The sequence below is a fragment of the Passer domesticus genome, chromosome 10 (genome assembly GCF_036417665.1).
Source record: "Passer domesticus isolate bPasDom1 chromosome 10, bPasDom1.hap1, whole genome shotgun sequence".
NCBI classification, from domain to species: Eukaryota; Metazoa; Chordata; class Aves; order Passeriformes; family Passeridae; genus Passer; species Passer domesticus.
In genome coordinates, this window is record NC_087483.1 from 21,652,984 (window position 1) to 21,672,405 (window position 19,422).

General features: G+C 39.8%; 1 protein-coding gene across 2 annotated transcripts in view; it reads right to left on the bottom strand.

Moving 5' to 3' along the window:
• MTX2 (metaxin 2) overlaps positions 1–19,150 on the bottom strand; it is a 29,760-nt gene extending 10,610 nt beyond the window's left edge. Inside the window, exons 1-3 of one of the 2 annotated variants that reach the window (XM_064434358.1) lie at positions 19,005–19,150; positions 6,146–6,193; positions 5,115–5,161 (exon numbers count right to left, since the gene is read on the bottom strand). In XM_064434358.1, the coding sequence (XP_064290428.1) occupies positions 5,115–5,161; positions 6,146–6,193; positions 19,005–19,044 (135 nt within the window). In that variant the 5' untranslated portion in view covers positions 19,045–19,150. Of the gene's footprint in view, positions 1–5,114; positions 5,162–6,145; positions 6,194–8,960; positions 9,065–19,004 lie in introns of those variants that run through there. The other variant, XM_064434360.1, reaches the window with a different exon arrangement.
• Between the last annotated feature and the right edge of the window lie 272 nt (positions 19,151–19,422).

Here is a 19,422-nt window from a genome sequence, read left to right on the forward strand (position 1 = left end):
CCTCCTGCCTCCCCACCCTCCTGTTCTCACAGGACTGACATTCTCACCTCTGCTGCTGCCACCCCCAGAACAATGCAAGAAAGGGGTGCCACTGTGTCTTCCCTCTGATGACAAGTATGGGAAGTGACTGTACATGAAATACAATGGGAAGGCACAGGAGAATGGAAAGAGGAGGTTTTTTTATTTATTGCTAGAGTTAATTGGTTTAGGTGTGATTTTCACTCTTGCTCTCCCTTCCTCTTTGCCCTGCCAGCTAAGGACACCATCAGCTGGACACAGGACATGCATGGGGCAGCAAATCACCCTGTCAGAGCTCCACCACAATGCTCTCCTCTTCCCCTACAGTTTCCTCCCAGAAAAACACACATGAGCAAACACATACACTCATTAAAAATGAGTTACAACTAGAAGTAAATCATATCCAGATTGCAGTTTCTGAGATCAGAGGCAAGAATGAAATTACTTATGCCAAGACTCAAATAGTTCACAATTTACGTCGCCACATGAGGAACACTATTTTCAGATAGCACAGTCCAGGCTTCATTTGAAGAAGATATATTCATGATGAGTTTTTAATAAAGGACGAGCCATTCCAAGCCATCTCTTACTCAGCAGCACTTCTAAAGGTACTCACACAACATACTGTTAGGAAGAAGGAGTGAAATGCATTTTCTGTTTTCATTTTTATGTTATTTCATGAGCATACAATGGACAGTATGTGATGACAACTAAAGAGTTATTCTCTACTTTACTGCAGGAACACATTTTAAAATTAAAACCCATGAAAAAAATCTACAGAATAATTCAGTTTTCATATCAAACAGCTGCAGTCCCTGTAACTGAAATAGTGTGTCTAAGGTTATAAATGAAAACTGTTCAGTATCATTGCTTGAGTGACAGATTAAATTCCTAATCCAGTTATGGTAATGGCCACATGTGTAGTTTAACATAAATTAAGATCTTAATTATATTTGTGACTATTTTAAACAAAATAACAAATTCCTCTGTACCTGTGAATGTAATTTATAGCAAAGCCACGTTCATTCTCCAAAACAATCTATTTTATACTGCATCATGGCACTGGCTCTAATGGTATAATGTAATTCTTGTTGTACAATGTAGAAAGAGTGGATTCACTAGTAGCACAGAGGTTTTGAAGATAAATGAAGATTCTATTCATTCAGAGGTAATTTCATCTTAGAACTATATGAAAGATGTTTCACTCACAAACAGTACCTGTACAGCTTGGGATTTAAGAATGTTTTCAGCAACAATACAATGCTGCTAGATTGATTATGTTGATACTGCATTTCTCATCATGAAGAATTCCAGCTTTTATTCTCTTTAAAAAAAAGGGATTGGCAGATTTTTATTTCAGTACCAAGCTTTTGTTTAAGACTCAGCAACAAGTTCAAATTTCTGCTAATGTTTTGTCTAGAGAAAAACCAAACCACAATTCATACACACACACACACAGAGAAAAAAAAATCACAAATCTGTCAAGGGCAATTAATCATGTATGATTTACACATTTATTTGATTACTTGTTGAAGTAAATAAGCAATTGGTCTGTGTAACACAATTTTAAATTGCCCAAACTTCCTTCTGTCATTCAGGGCTAAGAACAGGCAATTTTAAAAGCACTTCCCTGGAATATGTTAAGACTACTTACAAGGACATTGACTGCACAAGCAATTAATACATATCTTAACAAAATGAGCTGCAGGCTCTCTAACCTCAGGACAGCTGTCAGAATTTCCAGAATTCTGAACATTTTAGACAGCCTTTTGAGCAAGACTATGAGACTAACTGCATAAAGATTCCAGAAGAACCTGTAATAAAAGAGGCAGTCTCAACATCCACATTCCTCTTCCTGACAAGTTGGAACAGTGCAGAAGATGCTTTGAGCTGCCATTTGAGGCAAGAGGCCTGGCAGAGTGCAGCTGTATTAACCCCCTCCCTCCTGCTTGGCCAGGCACTAAACAAAATGGCTTTACCTGCACCAGGCATCAATGAGACAGAGCCTGGACAGGCCCTCTGCTTCACACTGAAATATACTCTCCTCTGGTAATTCAGCTTTAATCCACTTCAAACTCCATCATTCCCTTCCTAAAGTTTTAGCATTGTTTTGTTATTGAGATATATTTGTGTATTGGTTTTGGTAGCTTTTTTTCACTGTGATAAGCCAGATAAGCAGGAATGCTGTATAATGGTAGCTGCACATGGAGAATGGTTTTAACCATGTGCCATGGTACCCAGGAGGTGTGTTTTCATTGACATTGACAGCAAGAGGGCTGAGTGTCTCACAAGAACAGAGCCTTCATTCTCTTACAATCTCCTTTCAACAGCTGGATATTCATTACTGATTAGTATTTTCCCTTGATTTAAATTAATTTGCAGTGAAAATAAAATTTCATTCAATACCAAGGCTTTGCAGCCCAAGATCAAGCGGACTTGGCTGTATAATACACTACTTAAAGCTAACAAACAAGAAGTGCAAACACCAATATGTACCAGAGATAATGCACTTGCTACTTGAAGTTATGTTGTATTTTCAGAAAATACTAAGAATCTGAACCCAGTAAAAGACAAAGAAATTGCTAAATTAGTCTGTTTCCAAAATAAACATTGCGCAGAAGAGGAATTTAAAAACCAACAAAAATAAACAACCCTACCAGAATCAACAGCAAATTTCCACAGGATTAGAACAATTGTTGTGTTTGGTTGGTTTTTAACTACTATAGGCACCAGCACAGTTACTCAGCAATTCCCAGAAGACTCATCCCTTCTCTCATCTGACATGTGGCTATTAAGAGTCCAGATTTTATTGCACAATGAGAAGTTGTAAGTCCAATCATTACTAAAACAGCAAGACTCAACCAACTTCTATATTCAACCTGCAGCCCTCTCTACACATTAATTACATCTGCAGTGAGAGAAGCTTGCTCTGCTGTCTGCTCGATCTGCTCCTTAACAAGCAGTACCTGAAATGCCATTTGTGTCACAGGGTTGGCAACTTTCAGGTTTTACTCTATTACTTACTATGGCACTGGATTGTATGTGTTATTTTATGTGTAGATATCAGTGTGTATGTCCCTCTGAGACCTGAGAGCAGCTTTACGAAGAGGTGCCACAAGGAGATTTTACAAAATACCTGAAAGACTGGCTGCAGCACATTCAGAGTCTTGCTGTTAAACCATGTTTCTTGAAGATTTGGTGGTGGCTGATTCCACATGCTCTTTCAACTCAAATTTGTGATGTTTTCACCACATGGAAGTTCAACAACCACAAACAATGTATCTGCTCTAGTGATATTGATGTACTGCCCCCAAACAGTAACAGGGGAAAAAGAATGACAGTAGTAGAAAAGAAGTCCCAGGTACCAGCTCCTATTTCTCCTCCTATCCCTCATTCCTAAATTTTCCTTTGAGAAAGACACACATCCCCCAACTCCCACTACCCCCTTAAAAAAAAGAAATTAAACCAATAAACAGACAAACAAGCTCTCATCAAAATAAAAAGCAAATTCCTTATGCAAAACACATTGATGTATTTAAACCTCTCTGATTACTACATATCCTAGTATTGTTTCAAAATGGATCAAAGACACCAAGAATAGTTATCCTTTCCCTGTCACAACCATGTTACACAGATTCTTCAAAATTGATACAATTCCCCAATACAGAATTATTCTATAAAGTTTAAGATCAGATATCCACCAGAGCCATATTTATAGTCATGGCTACTATCAGCTGTCCAGCTAGAGAATATTGAAGAAAAACAAGGATTTTTAATATATTATAGTTAATTTATCATCTAAGTGACATGTGTAGGATAACAATGTACTTGGAGCAGTAAAGAAAAATGATGCATTAGAAAAGGAAATTTTAGGGTTATTTTGTTGGTGAGATGGAGGGGGTTGCGTTTTAAATACAAGCCACATATACGTGTATTGCTAGATGGGATGAAAATTCATGAGAACCCCCAAAAATACAGTTGTTGGGGTAAAAAGTAACACTGAGATCAATATAAAACACACTACTCAAACCAATAAACACTGCCCCATTTATTAGGTGTCTCAGGGGTGATTCTTCTTTCCAGCAAAGGATAAAGCTATCTTCTTCCTGTGATCGAATTTACTCTTAAAGCTATCTCCTAGAGAGCCAGACTGGAAGGAAAAAAGTTAAAAGATCCTGGAAGCAGCTACCATGATCAAGTGATCCTAACCTTTTTACCAGTAACATCAGTTACAATCTCCAAGTGTCCCATTTTTGGTAAATGAGAAGTGACCTCTTTGGACAGCCCTCAAAGACTGCTTGCTGAAGCTTCTCTGAGCTAGACCACACACAAAAAGCAAGATGCAGGAGAACAGTGCAACTCCCTGCTAAGCAAAGCAGCCACAAAATTGCTTTGAAGGACAAGAACCTTACAGACATCCTGCTCCCCAGCACCGTGACAGCCAGGCCTTTGCTGCTAACGGGGAAAACGTCCCCTTGAGATTTGGGGTTACTGAACCTAACAGGTTAATGGAGATTACATGGACTTCACAGCCACAGAGGTGCTATTAAGTCAATTAGAGGTGCAAGTTTGTCAATTATATGGACTATTTCTAAAAACCACATTGGAGCTCCAGTCCGTACACATGATGAAATTGCAAAAAACCTACCAGAGACACAGAAAGACGTGATGCTCACAGCATGAAGCAAATATGCCCTGACTTTGGGCATATTTGGGCATAGTATTAGCTATGAGAATTAAATGACTGGCAAACATCTTGCAAGATGCTACAAGACAAACATGCATAGCAAGTGACAAAAGGTATGAACCATGCAGTTCCCAGAGTAAATAGGCAAGCAGATACTGTACATAGATCAATATAAACATGAATACAAGGAGCAGAACTCTACATAGGACTTTCAAAATCCTCAAATCCTTTAGGGTCTGGCACTTCAATGACAATGTAAAGCAAATCAGAGTCAGGAAGTAAGTCATTCGTTTTGGCAAAAATAATTCTTAAATTAATCTTTAAGCTAAATATAGTTATGTTACCTAGATAATAATTTAAAAAATAAAACTGCATTAATATCTTTCACTTAGAAAATATGATATTTTACCTGAACAGCAAGGGAAGATGCATTATCAGAAAGCAAAATTTGGTCCTCTGTTGAAAGAAAAAAAAAAAAAGAAGAAAAATAAACCACACAATTACAAAAAAACAGTGCCCATTTAGCTACTGAGCTGTAACTGTAAACAATGCTAAGTTGCATTTCTTATGCATAAAACAAGCAGCACATATATAATTATTATGCAGCTGGACTAGAAAATCTATAATATGAATATTAAAAAACAGGAAAAAAATACCAGGAATTTTTCTCCCACAAATAAAATTGCACTTATCATATATTACCACCAAATATTCAATAAAAAAAGACTACAAGAAAAAAAACAAATGCCTGACTTTTATGCCAATTACTCTCCTTCTAATCAAAGTTAAATAAAATCGCATCTTCATACCTCCTCTGGCTAAAAAGTAGAAGTATTCAGAAACCTATAAAAGCAGCTTGCAGCTAATATTGCACGCTGTGTCTAGGTCTGTCACACAAAAGAAAGATGACAAGTTCACTGCAATAAAAATTCCATGCTTAGAAGACTAGAGCTGCTACCTATTAGTCTTCATTACTTTGCAGTCTTCTGACAACTGTAGCAGGCTGCTGAGCCCCAAATGGGGGCCATAATGTGATCTGATGATATATGAAGAGCTGCTAAAGGGAGAGTGAACCATCCTAGCCTATACATTTTAACAGTTCCTTTTTACTGAGAGCCCACTCTACCACAAGACTTCAAAAATCTGCTGCCTCAGCTATTGGTGCAGTAAATCTGCCAACTGTGCCTGCAACCACATCATTTTACAATGGCTACAGCAGCCAATATAATGAGTCAATAATAAACCAAGGACCTTATAGGCCATGAATAGCTGGTTTATATTGGCAGATGCAAGCATAACTAAAACCTCTGACCAAACAAAAAAACACAAAGGACTATTTTAACAGTTTCTGTGCTTCCTTGCAGTTAATTATCTTAGTGCATATTTAATGTGTTTTCTAAAAATAAGGTAATTATTAATTGCCAAAACCAGTGTACCTACCCTTCAGTTGCTGATACAATGCAGCATTTTCAGGCCAAGGCTCTGCGGCTGTGGAAAGAGAAGAAATTAATTAAGCAAGCTGAATACCAATGTGCTTATAAATGCTAACTGAACACGAGTGTTACCCAGAGCAAGAATTTAGACTGCAAGGATGATGACGCAATATTTAGCCTGCCCTGAAAATGTCCCAGTGACAAGCTCTCCTCCTGTACCTCTCTCCTGCTCACAGGGGTACATCACGGAGAAAGAAGTCCCAGAATGTAATGTTGCAAGAAGAGCTAAAATTCAAGCTACATTACAGAACGGCCTTGCAATTCTGAAGCAACTGATGCAGCTATTTTCCCTCCACCATAAAGATATCCTTGTGCACATTCCCATCCTAATTCTGGCCACTCCCAAGAGCAACTATTTATTAAGGTACTAAATGAAGAATTCTGGAGAGAACAGAACAAGACACAGAGGAAAGAAGCACAAACCTGCAATGTGTGAAGAATGCTTTAGGGAAATGGAAAAGCCTTCTGCCTTTTAAAGTTGTGTCCTCACCATCCTACGTGATACCCACAGAGCCAGGAGCCCAGGCATGTCAGAACTCTGCCCACCAGGACGACCAGAGCTGCCTAGAGCTTTAAGTCATGCACTGCTCAACCCTAAAATGGGAATGTCAATATGCATTCAAGAAACTGAATCATCAGTTCAAAACAGTTGAGCAGTTGTTAAAAAAATGAGGCAAGGAAATAAAAGACAATCACATCCTCCAGTTGAGAGCCATTGCGTGTAATCAATCATACACCATATGAATGTAAGGGAAGGCAAAAATAATAATCAGTACCAATTTACTGTTAATGGTAGCATTAAGGTAACACTTCATCACATTTTTTGTATCCATTACATTCCTTGTTAATGTCTGATTAAAAATCTGTTTTTAAATATCAGTTCAAACCTTGCATTCTACCCAAAATAGCCATTTGTAAATAAAATTTATGCTCTAATCATGTTAATTATTTTTAAAGCAATAATGTATATAAATAGCTACGTGTGGATCAAGCATAAATCTGTCACTGGCTTAAGTAAGGCTTTGCATCTTCTCCCTTAGAACTCAAACTGAAAAAGTGCACAATTTTCTAACTATCATTCCTTTTGGATACTCATGAAGTATTAACTTTTATGGAAGTCACGAAGAATGTAAAGCTTAAAACACTGTACACAGTTTTGTGAAGGTCACTGTCTCTAACATTAAGGCATAGAGCCTATCAGAGTGATACTAGTATGGGCATGAGAAAGCAACTAATCACATTTAAGTGTCATGGAAAAATGTTTTATGTTTTATTGTAGCAGTTATTGGTTTTACACCCTACCATTAAAGTTTTGCCCTGAAGTAAAAATTCTTGAGGTAGAAGTACATTTACATCTTTAAATAAAAAGAAACTAAGACAGTGTCTGCAGTACTACAACCTTAAGCATTTAAAATAATTTATCTAATATACATTTCTTCAAGTCCACTTAAGTCTTACAGGAGCAAATGGAAGGAGGAAATTAAGAATGTCATTGCTACATTTTAGCAAACTTATCATTTCTGGACTCTGAGACACTTAAAGAAGTAACTAAGTGACTAAGTTAAAATGATCTTGTAAATGCTCCAGCCAAACAGTGAAAACATCCTTTTTACATACCCAAAAGGGTACAGAGGGCTTCAATTGCACGGACCCATTCCTACTGAAACTTTTTGCCTGATCCTCTTCTGACTGAAATGTCAGATTTAGAACTAATTCTTGGATTCCAGCCTAAACTGGAAGTCATCTATTTTTCACACATGGCTGAAATACTTCTGGACCACAAAAATTGTACATTCCAAGAAATTCAGATTCTAATTCCAGTCTGATTTTGGCACTCAGCTATATGCAGCCATGGAGATACAGAGATATAACATACACATACCACCCCCCCCACCAGCTTCTTGGCACACAGGATCCAAAACCACACTGCTGCAAAGGCATGCCATATCCATGCTACAAACTAAAATACAAGTAGAAGATTGTTTGCATCTTTTTTGCCCTTTTCAGCTTAAATCTTACTTCCACAATCTACTAATCACATACTTACTTTCATGAACCGTGTCTGCTGACCTTAATTTTATTAGTGATGATATAAAGTCTTTATCCCACAGGCCTAGTACACAAGAGCAGACACCCAAATTGAGAGAAGGAAAGGACAAGGAAAGTTTAAAGCCCTTGCATTCACTTACACACAGTTTAGTTGTGTACTAATGTATGTTTCTGATGAGTAAATGAAACAAAGACAAACAGCCAACCGAAAATCTCAGCCTTCATTATGAGTACACCTGGAACTCCCAATTTCAGCTGTTGTAAGAAAATGGATAATACACCCTGCACTTGGCATCTGACAGTGAGTGAGGTCACAATTCTGACTGTGTTTGGATGAGGTACACACATGCTCACAAGTCTTGAACCAAAGTCTTCAGTTCTTTGTAATCAAAGCAGATCAAAGGTAACTGATTTCACTATTTCTGTACAGACTGGATTTTAAAATTATCAGTTTCACATTAAGATTCACACATTATTACCTACATCCTAGAAAATAAACAAATTCTGCACTATGCATTCAGAATTGCATGCAGATCATGTTCCACAATACCTGTGGAGGTAGAAATACCTGTGCAGTACTTTAGAAATCAAATAATTAAATACCCATTCACTATCTGTCCCATACCTTACAATTTCTACTCATTCTCCCTCTTCCAAGACATCTAGAATATGAAACATTTATTTTTAATGAAGCAAGAAGTTTAAATACACACTGCTGCTTAAGAGGTCCAGGCCCATGAGGTACAAGCTAAATTCAAGTACGAGCTCCCATGCTGCCGTCAGTTCCAAGGTGCAAAACTGCAGCCAAGGGAGACCAGAGCCCTGCTGGGGAAGAGAGGAGGAGAAATCACTGAAGGCCTGTCACATGTCTCCACAAGGGAGAAAGTGTGTAACATCTTTAATGTGCAGCAATGACTCTTGCCTTATGAATGTAGGTGAAGACATAATTTGTAGAATAATAGGCACTAATATTACACGCTGCTTCAGTTCTGTCATATTTCCAATCCATCAAGTTGATTAATGCTATAATAACTCCTCACAAACTTATCATTTGTGCACTAATGAAGTCAAATCCAGTTTATCCTTCGGCAACTATAATCTTCTGGTCTGTAGATGTTCATTTCCCTGCTAACCAGGGCTACTGTGGCACTTGGTATATAAAGAGAAAATTAACAAATGTGATGTCAATTCAGCTTCAGAAGCTTTCAACACAGAATCACATTTATGTGTTAGATCCTACGCAACAGACATTTTTATCATTACTTGCTCACAGGATGAAATAAATGCCTGGAAGCATGCCTTACAGGAATAGCTTCTCTACATTTCTTAGGAATAAGGAACTATTTCATTCTTCCTTCTGCCTCCATAATCAGAGGAATTACTATTGTGTGGTTTTCAATGGGTCTGTCTCGCAGGCTTGCAGTCTTCAGTAAATATTGTTTTCCCACCCTACTGAAACTTTTCCCATGATTAACAAATTCAAATATTTAGTCTTTCATGTGGATTGTCTGCTGTTCAGGACAATCAAATCTCATACTATTGTCTTTCCCTACTTCTCTACCACACTGCTTGTTGATTAAAACAATAATGCCAGTTATAGGAAACAGCCTATGGGAAAGAATCTGTGGGATCATTCCTCTCCTCTACCCCCCCCCTCCATTAACAATGTCTGAAAAAGGCTTGAGTTCAAAAGTAACAGGGAAATGAGAATTAAAAGGACATGGACACAGAAAGCATCACTACATAAGTCTTGTAATCCTGGGTGCTGAGATTTCAGCAGACACAGCACCCCAACAAATGGGGCAAGCAAACCTACACCAAATCTTCTTTGGTTTTGTGGATGACTGAAAATGCATGAAAATTTCACTAAGCTCAATGTATTTGTTAGTCTAAGTGGTTTACTTATTAACAGTTTAGCATAGAAAATGCTAAAGATTTCAAAGTGATAACAGGGTTCTTAGTTGTCAAATTAGAAGAAAATTCTGTGAACTGCTGTGTTACACATTCCCAGTAATTTTAAGTACACAGGCTTGTAACTGTTGAAACAGATTCCTAACTCCTCACCTGTCATATCAGAGATGACTTAGAAAAAACATAATTTTTGCTCCTAAAAAAAGACTTCCAAAGCACGGAAGGAGTCATGACAGTCACATCAAATTCTTTGCCACTGAAAGTGTAATTACACTGAAGTGTATTACATTAGGTGCACTTTCAGATTTTCACATAGTGTGAAATGTTTTACTTGACCAACATTAAGACCAGAGAGGACATCCAAATAAAAATTTGATTTCAATGTTTCCAGATGTTTCAGACTGACATTTCAATAATAAGACTTTATCTACTCCAATACTTTTGGGACAGTAAGAGAAAAGAACGCACACATGCTGCAAGAAGACATTGTGCTTCTTGAGTAGAGCACTGAACCCCACTACCAGCAGGGGACCAGCAGCTCACCTGAAGCCTACATAGCTCCAACTAAAGCTCTCAAAACAGATACTACACTTGCACACTGGTGAGCCCTAATCCAAGGAATGAAAGGCTGCACTAACATTCCCCCAGTGAAGTCTGCTCAAGGAAGCACCACATCACTAAAATGGTCTAAAGTGCCTCACCCCCACCAATTCCTTGGCTGGGCTGCTCAGAATCTATTTATGAGTGCACAAAACTTGGTTTCAACTTCTGCACTCTGAATTACTGGGAAACTCTTCATTTTGTGTCAGTGCTGCCAGGATGTACAGGGGAAACAAACATTTTTATCCACCTTCCCCAAGCAGCTCCATGATGATGAAAGAGATGTAATGAAATAAATGGTTTACAGTTATGCCTTTAATCCTCTTACTTAAAAAATAAGACTCTGACTGTGAAAATGAGAAGACAAAATACTTTGCATGTTAAATTGTGGAATATGCTAAACATCAATTTAGCCACTTCAGTCTAGTAAGAATAGCCAGCTTCAGCAGTAGGGTAGGCAGTGTGATTTGCCCTGTAGTCTGCCACCAGTTTAGCTTGCTGGCAAGCTGTGGCATTCTTCAATACCAGCCACAGAAAAAAGCCAGAGAGCTCTAGATCCAGGCATCAAGATGTTCCCTCCTGAATGAGAAATGAAGTCATCAACAAGTTAAAAGTTTTTTAGGAAAACACTCAACTTGAAATTATGCTGTTCCCAGCTCTCAGCAATACCATAGAATTCTGTTGGGACAAGAATATTTTTAGAAGGCAATGCAAATAGAAATATTCTTCTGTTATAAAATCAGCCTATGTCTAATAGGAATGAAGGGTAATAAACAGTAAATCAAGATAATTACTGCCCCAAATCTCCTCTGAACTAAAGTTTACTATATTCTAGTTTGCCACCAATTTATTCTATGATATCTTCTGTTTCTGTAAATGCTGTATTAAATTGATTAACAATCTCTTCCATACAGTTCACTGTGTGCTGTTGTGCAGGCAAGGCTAGGATCTGGCCTGGGAATATCTGACCTTCTTTAACACAGCAATTTCATGAAGTGTTATCAAGTTGTTATGGATCACATAAAAATAAAGACTACTCCTTCTCTAAAATCACCCCATTTGCATGGATCACTTTCCTTTTTGTTGCATTCCTCTTAAACACTTTGATACTAAACTTACATAAAAAAAAGGAGGAAAGCCAAAACATCTGTATTTACCGGTTTGGTCCACATGGCATTAAAGGTCTGCTGTAAGAGCCAAGAGGCAAGATATCCTCTATTAAAAACAAGCAAACAAAAATACTTGGCATTAATCTGAATCACTGTATTGCAGTATTACAGCTGGAGAGATTAACTTACACATTATTTTCACACAGTTTCCTTTAGCCTCTCCCTAGGTACAGATTTGATTAAAATATAATGAGGATTCTCAAAACTGCTTTTTCACAAGAGTAAACACTAAAAAGAAATTCAGTCTTACATCGGGGCAACATCTATATCCAACAATATTATTTACAAGTCTCTAAATGTCATGAAGCAAACATTACAACAATCAGCAGAAAAAGTTACTCTTTTTGGTTTCCAAAGATTGGTGATATGGTGGGGACCTGCTGCTCAATATGAAAGAATCACAGAATATTCTAAGTTGGAAGGGACCACAATGTTCTAAATTTAGTAACCAAAAGAAAAACACATGGAAAGCTATTCCCCAGACTGCAGAAAGAAGGAGGATTGTAAGACACTTGATGTTAAAATGCATCAAAAAAGAAGCAGTTCATACTCTTTTAACACAAATCTGTATTTTCAAGTAGCAATACATTGTTTAAGAAGAAAATGCCAGGAACTGATGTGTTCTAGTATTCAGGAAATAAGTGGAGGGGTACATTTTGACTAATACAGTGAAGCTGCAACCACTTTGGAACCAAAGCAGTTAAATGTCTACATCTCATACATTAAGAGGAATCAATAAAGGAAGTACAGGAAAGTTGTGAATAAGCTTCCTTCAGACCTAGCAGTTCAACCCACCCACACGGAGTACACATCAATTTCGTGTAATTGCCTGATCCTGTAAACTAACAAGGGCCAAGAAAAAAACGAAAGCATCAGCAACTCCCTGGCTCTGCTGACAAAGGACCAAAACATGTTTCATAGCGCCTTGCCAAATGAAAACCAACTTTCACACTAGTTAAACACTATGCATTAAATCATGTATCAAATAATTACATCATTTGCTTAAATCTGTCCCTGGCCCCTTTGTAGAGATATTACAATTCAATAAAACATGACTGTCCTGTAGTTATTGATTGAGCAGATATTCAATGTAAAGACTCAATCTCAGCAGCAATTCTCACACTTGAGTTTCCTGTAGCTGTACCGCTATGAGAGTCAGCACGAGACATTACTGCAGCAGCCATTTAACATGACATGCTTCTTCACCCTCCAAGAAAGCTATTAATTGCATATATTTAAGCATTAGTCCAATTCTGTTACTGTCTTTGAGTTAGCTTTCAAGAGTGTACACATCTGTGGTTCAGTCCTCTAGGGTGCTTAGCACTCTTGCTGCTCGGGCAGGCCACAGGAGGGAGATCCTGTCAGGAAACAAGGCCAAAAAGATCTCAACAAAATCAAGTCCATAAATAAAAGTTGTTCCTAAATCAACATCTGGATTTCTTCTGAAAAATCAGACAGCGTGCCAGCTAAATGATCTCAAAATATTTATTTATAAAGTACTGACAAGCTGGAGTTATTTTACTTATTTCTGATATTTAGCATAAGTGCTCCATCTCAAAGAAGCTCTTAAAATTAGCTTTTTATAGATCTCTAAATCAATCCCTTCCCTTTGTGCTACTTAACTCCCTTGCTCCTCTTTGGTCCTGACCCAAAATCAAACTTCAAGCACAGGACCTGTCAAGAGCAGGACAGCAGAGGTACGACACTTATTAATGCCTTATTGGACTAGAACATTTCTTAGCCAAGATATCTACATTTCTAGAAATATATATATTTAAATCAGTCCTTTGAAAACTCTCCTAGATTGGGATCCCTCTTTTCTGTGGTAGTCTGAACTTTTCCTCCCCTAAAGATGTTTGGCAGTCAGTCTGACCACCACTCCTGCAGAGTGCCCCAAGGAGTTCCCTGCGGAGTTTCTCGTTCACAGCACCCCTGCTCTGGTCCACACACATCTGTCCCACCAGACAGGACCTCAGTAGCCCATAGCTGCTCCAAAAGCTGCTTCCCACACACAATTCCAAGCTCACCCAGCCCTGGCCCCTCTGGCCTTTCATTAAGGCTCTCTTTCACTGTCTCATTCCCTATCCTGCCCATAGCCCTAAGCACAGCAGCACCAGTCCTGCAAAGGTGCGAGATGAGCTGAGATCTCCAGGCAGGAGAGCTCTGCAGGGCAGAAATGCAGACAGCACTGCTGCAGCCAGCCAAGTGCTGCTGCTAGCAAGGGGGAAGATGCTGCTTTAGGGCTCCAAGCCTTTAAGTCAGCCCACAGCAGCCTGTGGTATTTGCCACAGCACTCTTACACCCTCCCTGTCCTCTGGGAACACTGCACACTCCTTGCTTCAAAACCTGAAAACATTTATCCTGTTCTCTTAATCATACCCTCATAGTCTCCCTCCTTTCTTTTCCAAAGCTTTCAGTGAGAACACTCCAATGCATCCAGAGTTTCTCCAACATGGCATTCAAATGCAAAAGAAAAAAACCATACATGCAGTTGAGCTTTGGAAGTTCTTGCTAGGAATGCAAACATTACATTGGCTTCACTGTCATTACACCACAGCTAGAAGGCAGAACTGTTAAAAATTCCCATCTCTCAGCATTTTTAACTTTCTAATTCAGTATGTACAAACCAATTTTTTTAGTTGAGCTCCCATCCTCCCCAGTGGCACTTGTCCAGCATTCTTTGCAGCATCATTGGAATTTCTTCCTTTGATGTTTCCAATACTTCCTGAGCATTTCGTGGGTTTTATTACTACATATAACTTCTTATAGTTTGTGTTAAAACATCCATGTTCATGTGATATCTATGTCATCTTCTTAGTAACTAAAGACCAGAATGTAAAAGTAATAATAATAAAAATTGGAGATCATGGTGTGTACTTTCTCTCTGCCTTCACCATGGCTTGCATGCAACTGCTCTTTCTCACTCACTTTCAAAAGAGACAGCTGAAAATGCCCAGCAGTGTACAACATGTGATGCCTGTTCAACCAGAGCAAAGAACAGCAAACAAGCTCTTTCATTTATTCTTGTTTTGAAAAAAAGGTGACTTACCCAGTCCAAACCTACAGGAACTGACCGGGTTAATGCCTGAGGACAGTCAGAGAACAGAGCATCCAAGGACCAGAGAGAAAAAAGGAGTGAGAAAGAGAAGAAAATCTGACTCCTCTCCAAAGTTGTTCCCATTATTTGCTTTTTTTTCTATGACCTCTTGAGCTGAGACTCCAAAACAGCACTCTCATCCAAACCACTTGTCATGGTTTCATCAGCCAATGAAAGTTTACTTTCAAATTCAAACTGGACAATATCAAAATAGGTGCTACATTTGGTTTACTAATTTTGTTACCATTATTTCTAGAGCAATCTCATTTCTGGAATGAGAAAAGAAGACATCGCTTTAGCAGAAAACATGTAACAATAAAATGCTGATTAGAGAAAGACTGCTTAGTCTTAATGGAGACAGAAACAATTATAGAAGCATGCTCTATTATAAACTGTAATTATGCTGCTGCTTAAAAACAAGAAATAACAATATTTCAAAATGAAATATGTTCTATACTACAATAATTGTGAAAGTAATGTTTTCCTCGACCTAAAAGAATAGATTGGATAAGCAATCCACTCAAAGGATTGGTTGAAATCAAGTCATAAAACATGTCTGAGCATAAATTGGCAAGAGTGACATAAGAAACTTGCTTATTGAAACTGAACAGGAGTTAAAAGGGATTCCTTTCAGCTTGATTACCAAATGAAAAGCATACATGTAAAAAATTCTGGAAGATAAAATCATGTAGTCTGACAAATTTGGTATTTTCAAATAAACTCAAACTTTTCATTACAAGAACCTCTGCAGCAGGCTTAAACAACCACTGCTGACAACAAACTATTTTAAGCAAGAGTAACTCTTTTTTTTTTCTACCTCACACATGGAGGAAGTGCTAACACTTACCTATGCACATTGTGATGCACAAAATGCATACTCAGTTTAAATATTGTGTCTTCATGTATGGGAACAATTTAGGTGGTCAGGTTTTGTTCCCAATGAATTTTTTCTCACTCAGATTGAAGCCTGTCTCAATACACAAAACATGCATGTCAAAGATTTATTTGTACTCTGGCAGGCCACACTGGAGGCAGACTCACTGTGAACATAAAATACCTTAAGGCAGAAGGGCTCCTGCTTTTCATGCTGCCTTCATTTCCCTTAGTACTGAAAACAACCCAAGACCCTTGGACATAACAGCAATAAACAGAAGCTATTTTCCAGAGATCAAAGGACAAGCAACAATTATTATTTTCTTTCTTTTGATCACTGACCTAAAACTAATGTATTTTGGGGGAAAAAATAAAGCATATTGAGTAATTCAGTGATCAATTAAATGTATGTTCAACAATCATTTAGAGATTACTTGAGCAGTCAGCTTCTCAAAACTACTAGAGTTAGATTAATGTTGTAGACCACTTGAAAGCTGGCACTCTAATTCTTCTTACAGCATAAACATTCATTTCCTATCCTGTTAATATGTGATTGATGCTGAGCTACTCTAAATAAATTCTCTACCATATTATTCAATTAATATTTCTACAGTTTAGAAATGGATGATTTAAACTGTGATGCTTCTTTTTCATGAATGCTTGCAACTCATGAGGCTATGGAAATACTTGTTTATTATTCCTGGAGTCATAATATCAAGCTCTTTATATTTCTGAATGAGCAAATGGCTGAATGCCACTAATGCAAGCATTACACACATGCAGGTGATTCAGTCATTGCCGTGTGTTTAATCATTAAGGCAAGAGAGCAGCAGGCTGTGCCCAGCATGGTCAGGTGAATGCATGTGGCTCACAGAGGATGCTGAATTCCTGCAGCACTCCAAGAAGCTGGGAACTGCTGGGCACAGAACCACTGAGGCTGGAAGGCACCTCTGGGATGCCCACACAAGCCACAGCAGGCTGCCCATCTCCACTCTCCTCCAGGGATGGAGACTCCACAACTGCACCGAGCAATCTGCTCCAATGTTAAATCATTCTCACACTGAAAGAAGGTTTTCTTACATTCAGATGGTGTTTTCTGTTTGAAAACCATCAGTTTGGTGTTTGGTGTTTTTCTGTTTCAGTTTGTGCTGAGATGGTGAAAGTGAATGCACAAGGCACATGCAAAGTGAAGACAAGTAATACTTTTTAAAAAAATCCAAATACATACACAAAAAGTCGGTGTGTAAAAGAAAGTTATGATCCTCTTCTCTACTAAAACCCTCTCCTAAGCTTTTAAAACACTTCTAGAAAGCAAATTATGCTGAGCTGATTGTCTTAAATACTTGTATGTAAGGACCCATGCATTATGGCTGTTATATGTTAACAGCAGATGCAGCTCGCTGCAACTGCTATGACAAAGGGACATCTTCATGAACAGGATCCCAATGAAAAGCCAATGAAATTTCATTTTAGGAGCATGAAAAAATTTCTCAATCATTCACAACCACAGATATGGGATAAGATGCTATTAAAACAAGTGTAATTGTTAAGCAGTATTCTTTCCTTGCAGATACACCATTTTTCTTCCTCACAAATATTCCTAGATCTGAGGGATACCTTCTTAGTACCAGAATTAAATACTCCCTATGTCTGTGTTAACACCTCAGGAAATCCAGCTGTTTGGTGGGCACTGGCCAAGATCCTGGTTAACCTTCTTTAAATTTGAAAAATCTTTCATATTAACAAATTGAGCAATGTTGCAATTATTTACTTTCAATCTGGACCTGGTGCCTAATACAGACAGGCTACAAAGGTCATGACCCACTGGCAAAGGTATGTTTTATTTTTAAGGCAGATAACTGCTTTTGAAACTGTGAAACAACAGCTTTTTGAATAACAGAGCAATGAGATGCCTACATACAGTAGAGTCTTGAGTTTGTGTTTGCAATTCCAGAAAAAATAAGTTTTAGCAAGCTGCCACTCTAGAATATTCATAAAGGTTACAGAGCAGACAGGAGAATCAAGATTCACTCACATACGCCATTATCCTTGTATTTCACAATATAAATAAAATATACTAAAGAGGTCATAAAGGCAAGCAAATACCCTATTCTCCACATCCCAAGGATCCAGGGCTCTGGCCCTCAACACAAGCATGGCTTGTGCTAACATCTGTCTATTAGCAAGTGCCAAGTCAAGAGGCCAGCATAACTTTCAAGCTTGTCTATGGGTACCTCTACAGACCCAGACTGAAGACCCACCACCTTCACATGACCAACAAGTCATAACAGAGAATCCAACTCAGATTCTTATGTGCAGGCCTCGACCAAACAGCAGAAGACCCAGCTCCTGAGACAAAACTCCAGCATTCTCCTCAACAGGAGGAGGACGTCAGTAATAATCAACATGCTGCTCCCTCGCAGTATTTATTGTCTGGGAGTTCACACAGCAGCAAAAATTCCAGAACGGAATAGGAAGAAGGGAGAAACTGACCAAGGCACTTATTTTAAGCATGCAACACACTAACTGCGTTTTGAACTTCCTAGCCAGGCATTATCTACAGTTCATGTTTTGTTTTTTTCCTTAAGAGCATATTACTATAATTTTTCGCTAAACAGCTCCACAGTGACACACACTTGTTTCTGTTTTATGTCAAGGTCGCGCCCAGCGCGGGCGGCGCAGCTGCAGCGGCCCAGGGGAGCGGTGACAGGTACCAGAGGAGCGGGGACACAGGGGACACAGCGCCAGCCGCCACAGCTGTAAACACGACGCGGTTTTGTGGACCACTGAAGAAAATTAATCAGTTTCAAAGAAGATACTGAATGAAACTAACGATACGCGCCGGCACAGCCGGGGTTAGGGAGCCCACACAGGGGACGTGGTGTGCTCGCTGAGGAGCCGTGCGGAGGGACGGGGCCGGGCTCCGTACGGCACGGCGGCCGCCCCCGGCCTGCCACAGCCCCCTCCCCGCGGCGCCGCGGCCCCATCCCGAGGGGTCACCCGGGCACCGAGGCCGCGGCAGTCCGGCTCCGCCGCCGCTCGCTCCCCGCGGCTCGGAGCGCGGCGCCCGGCACGGCCCCGGCGTCCCGCCCGCCCCCGCCGCTCACCGGCCAGCTGAGTCACGAAGGCCTCGGCCACCAGCGACATGTCGCGGAGGGCGGGCGGGCCGAGGGCACGCACAGGAACTGGGCGCCGCGCCGCCGGCGGGACAACGACTGCATCCGGGGCCGGGGCGGGGCCCGCGGCTCCCCGCCCGCGGGGCAGCGCCGGGCCTGCCGCGCCTGGGAGCGGGGCCGTGCCGGAGGGAGCGGGCAGGGATGGTCCCGGGGGAGCTTCCGAGCACCCCGGCCCGCGAGCGACTGTCACTGCCCTCTGTTATCCCAGCCTGAGGGCAGACCCCGGGAGCTCAGCCTCTGCCCCCTTAGCTTGGACATAGGGGCGCAAGGGAACGGAGCTCCGAAATGCTTCCCGGAGCATTGTCTCGGGGACAGTAGGGCTGAACTAAAGGGCGTAGCTCCCTTTTCT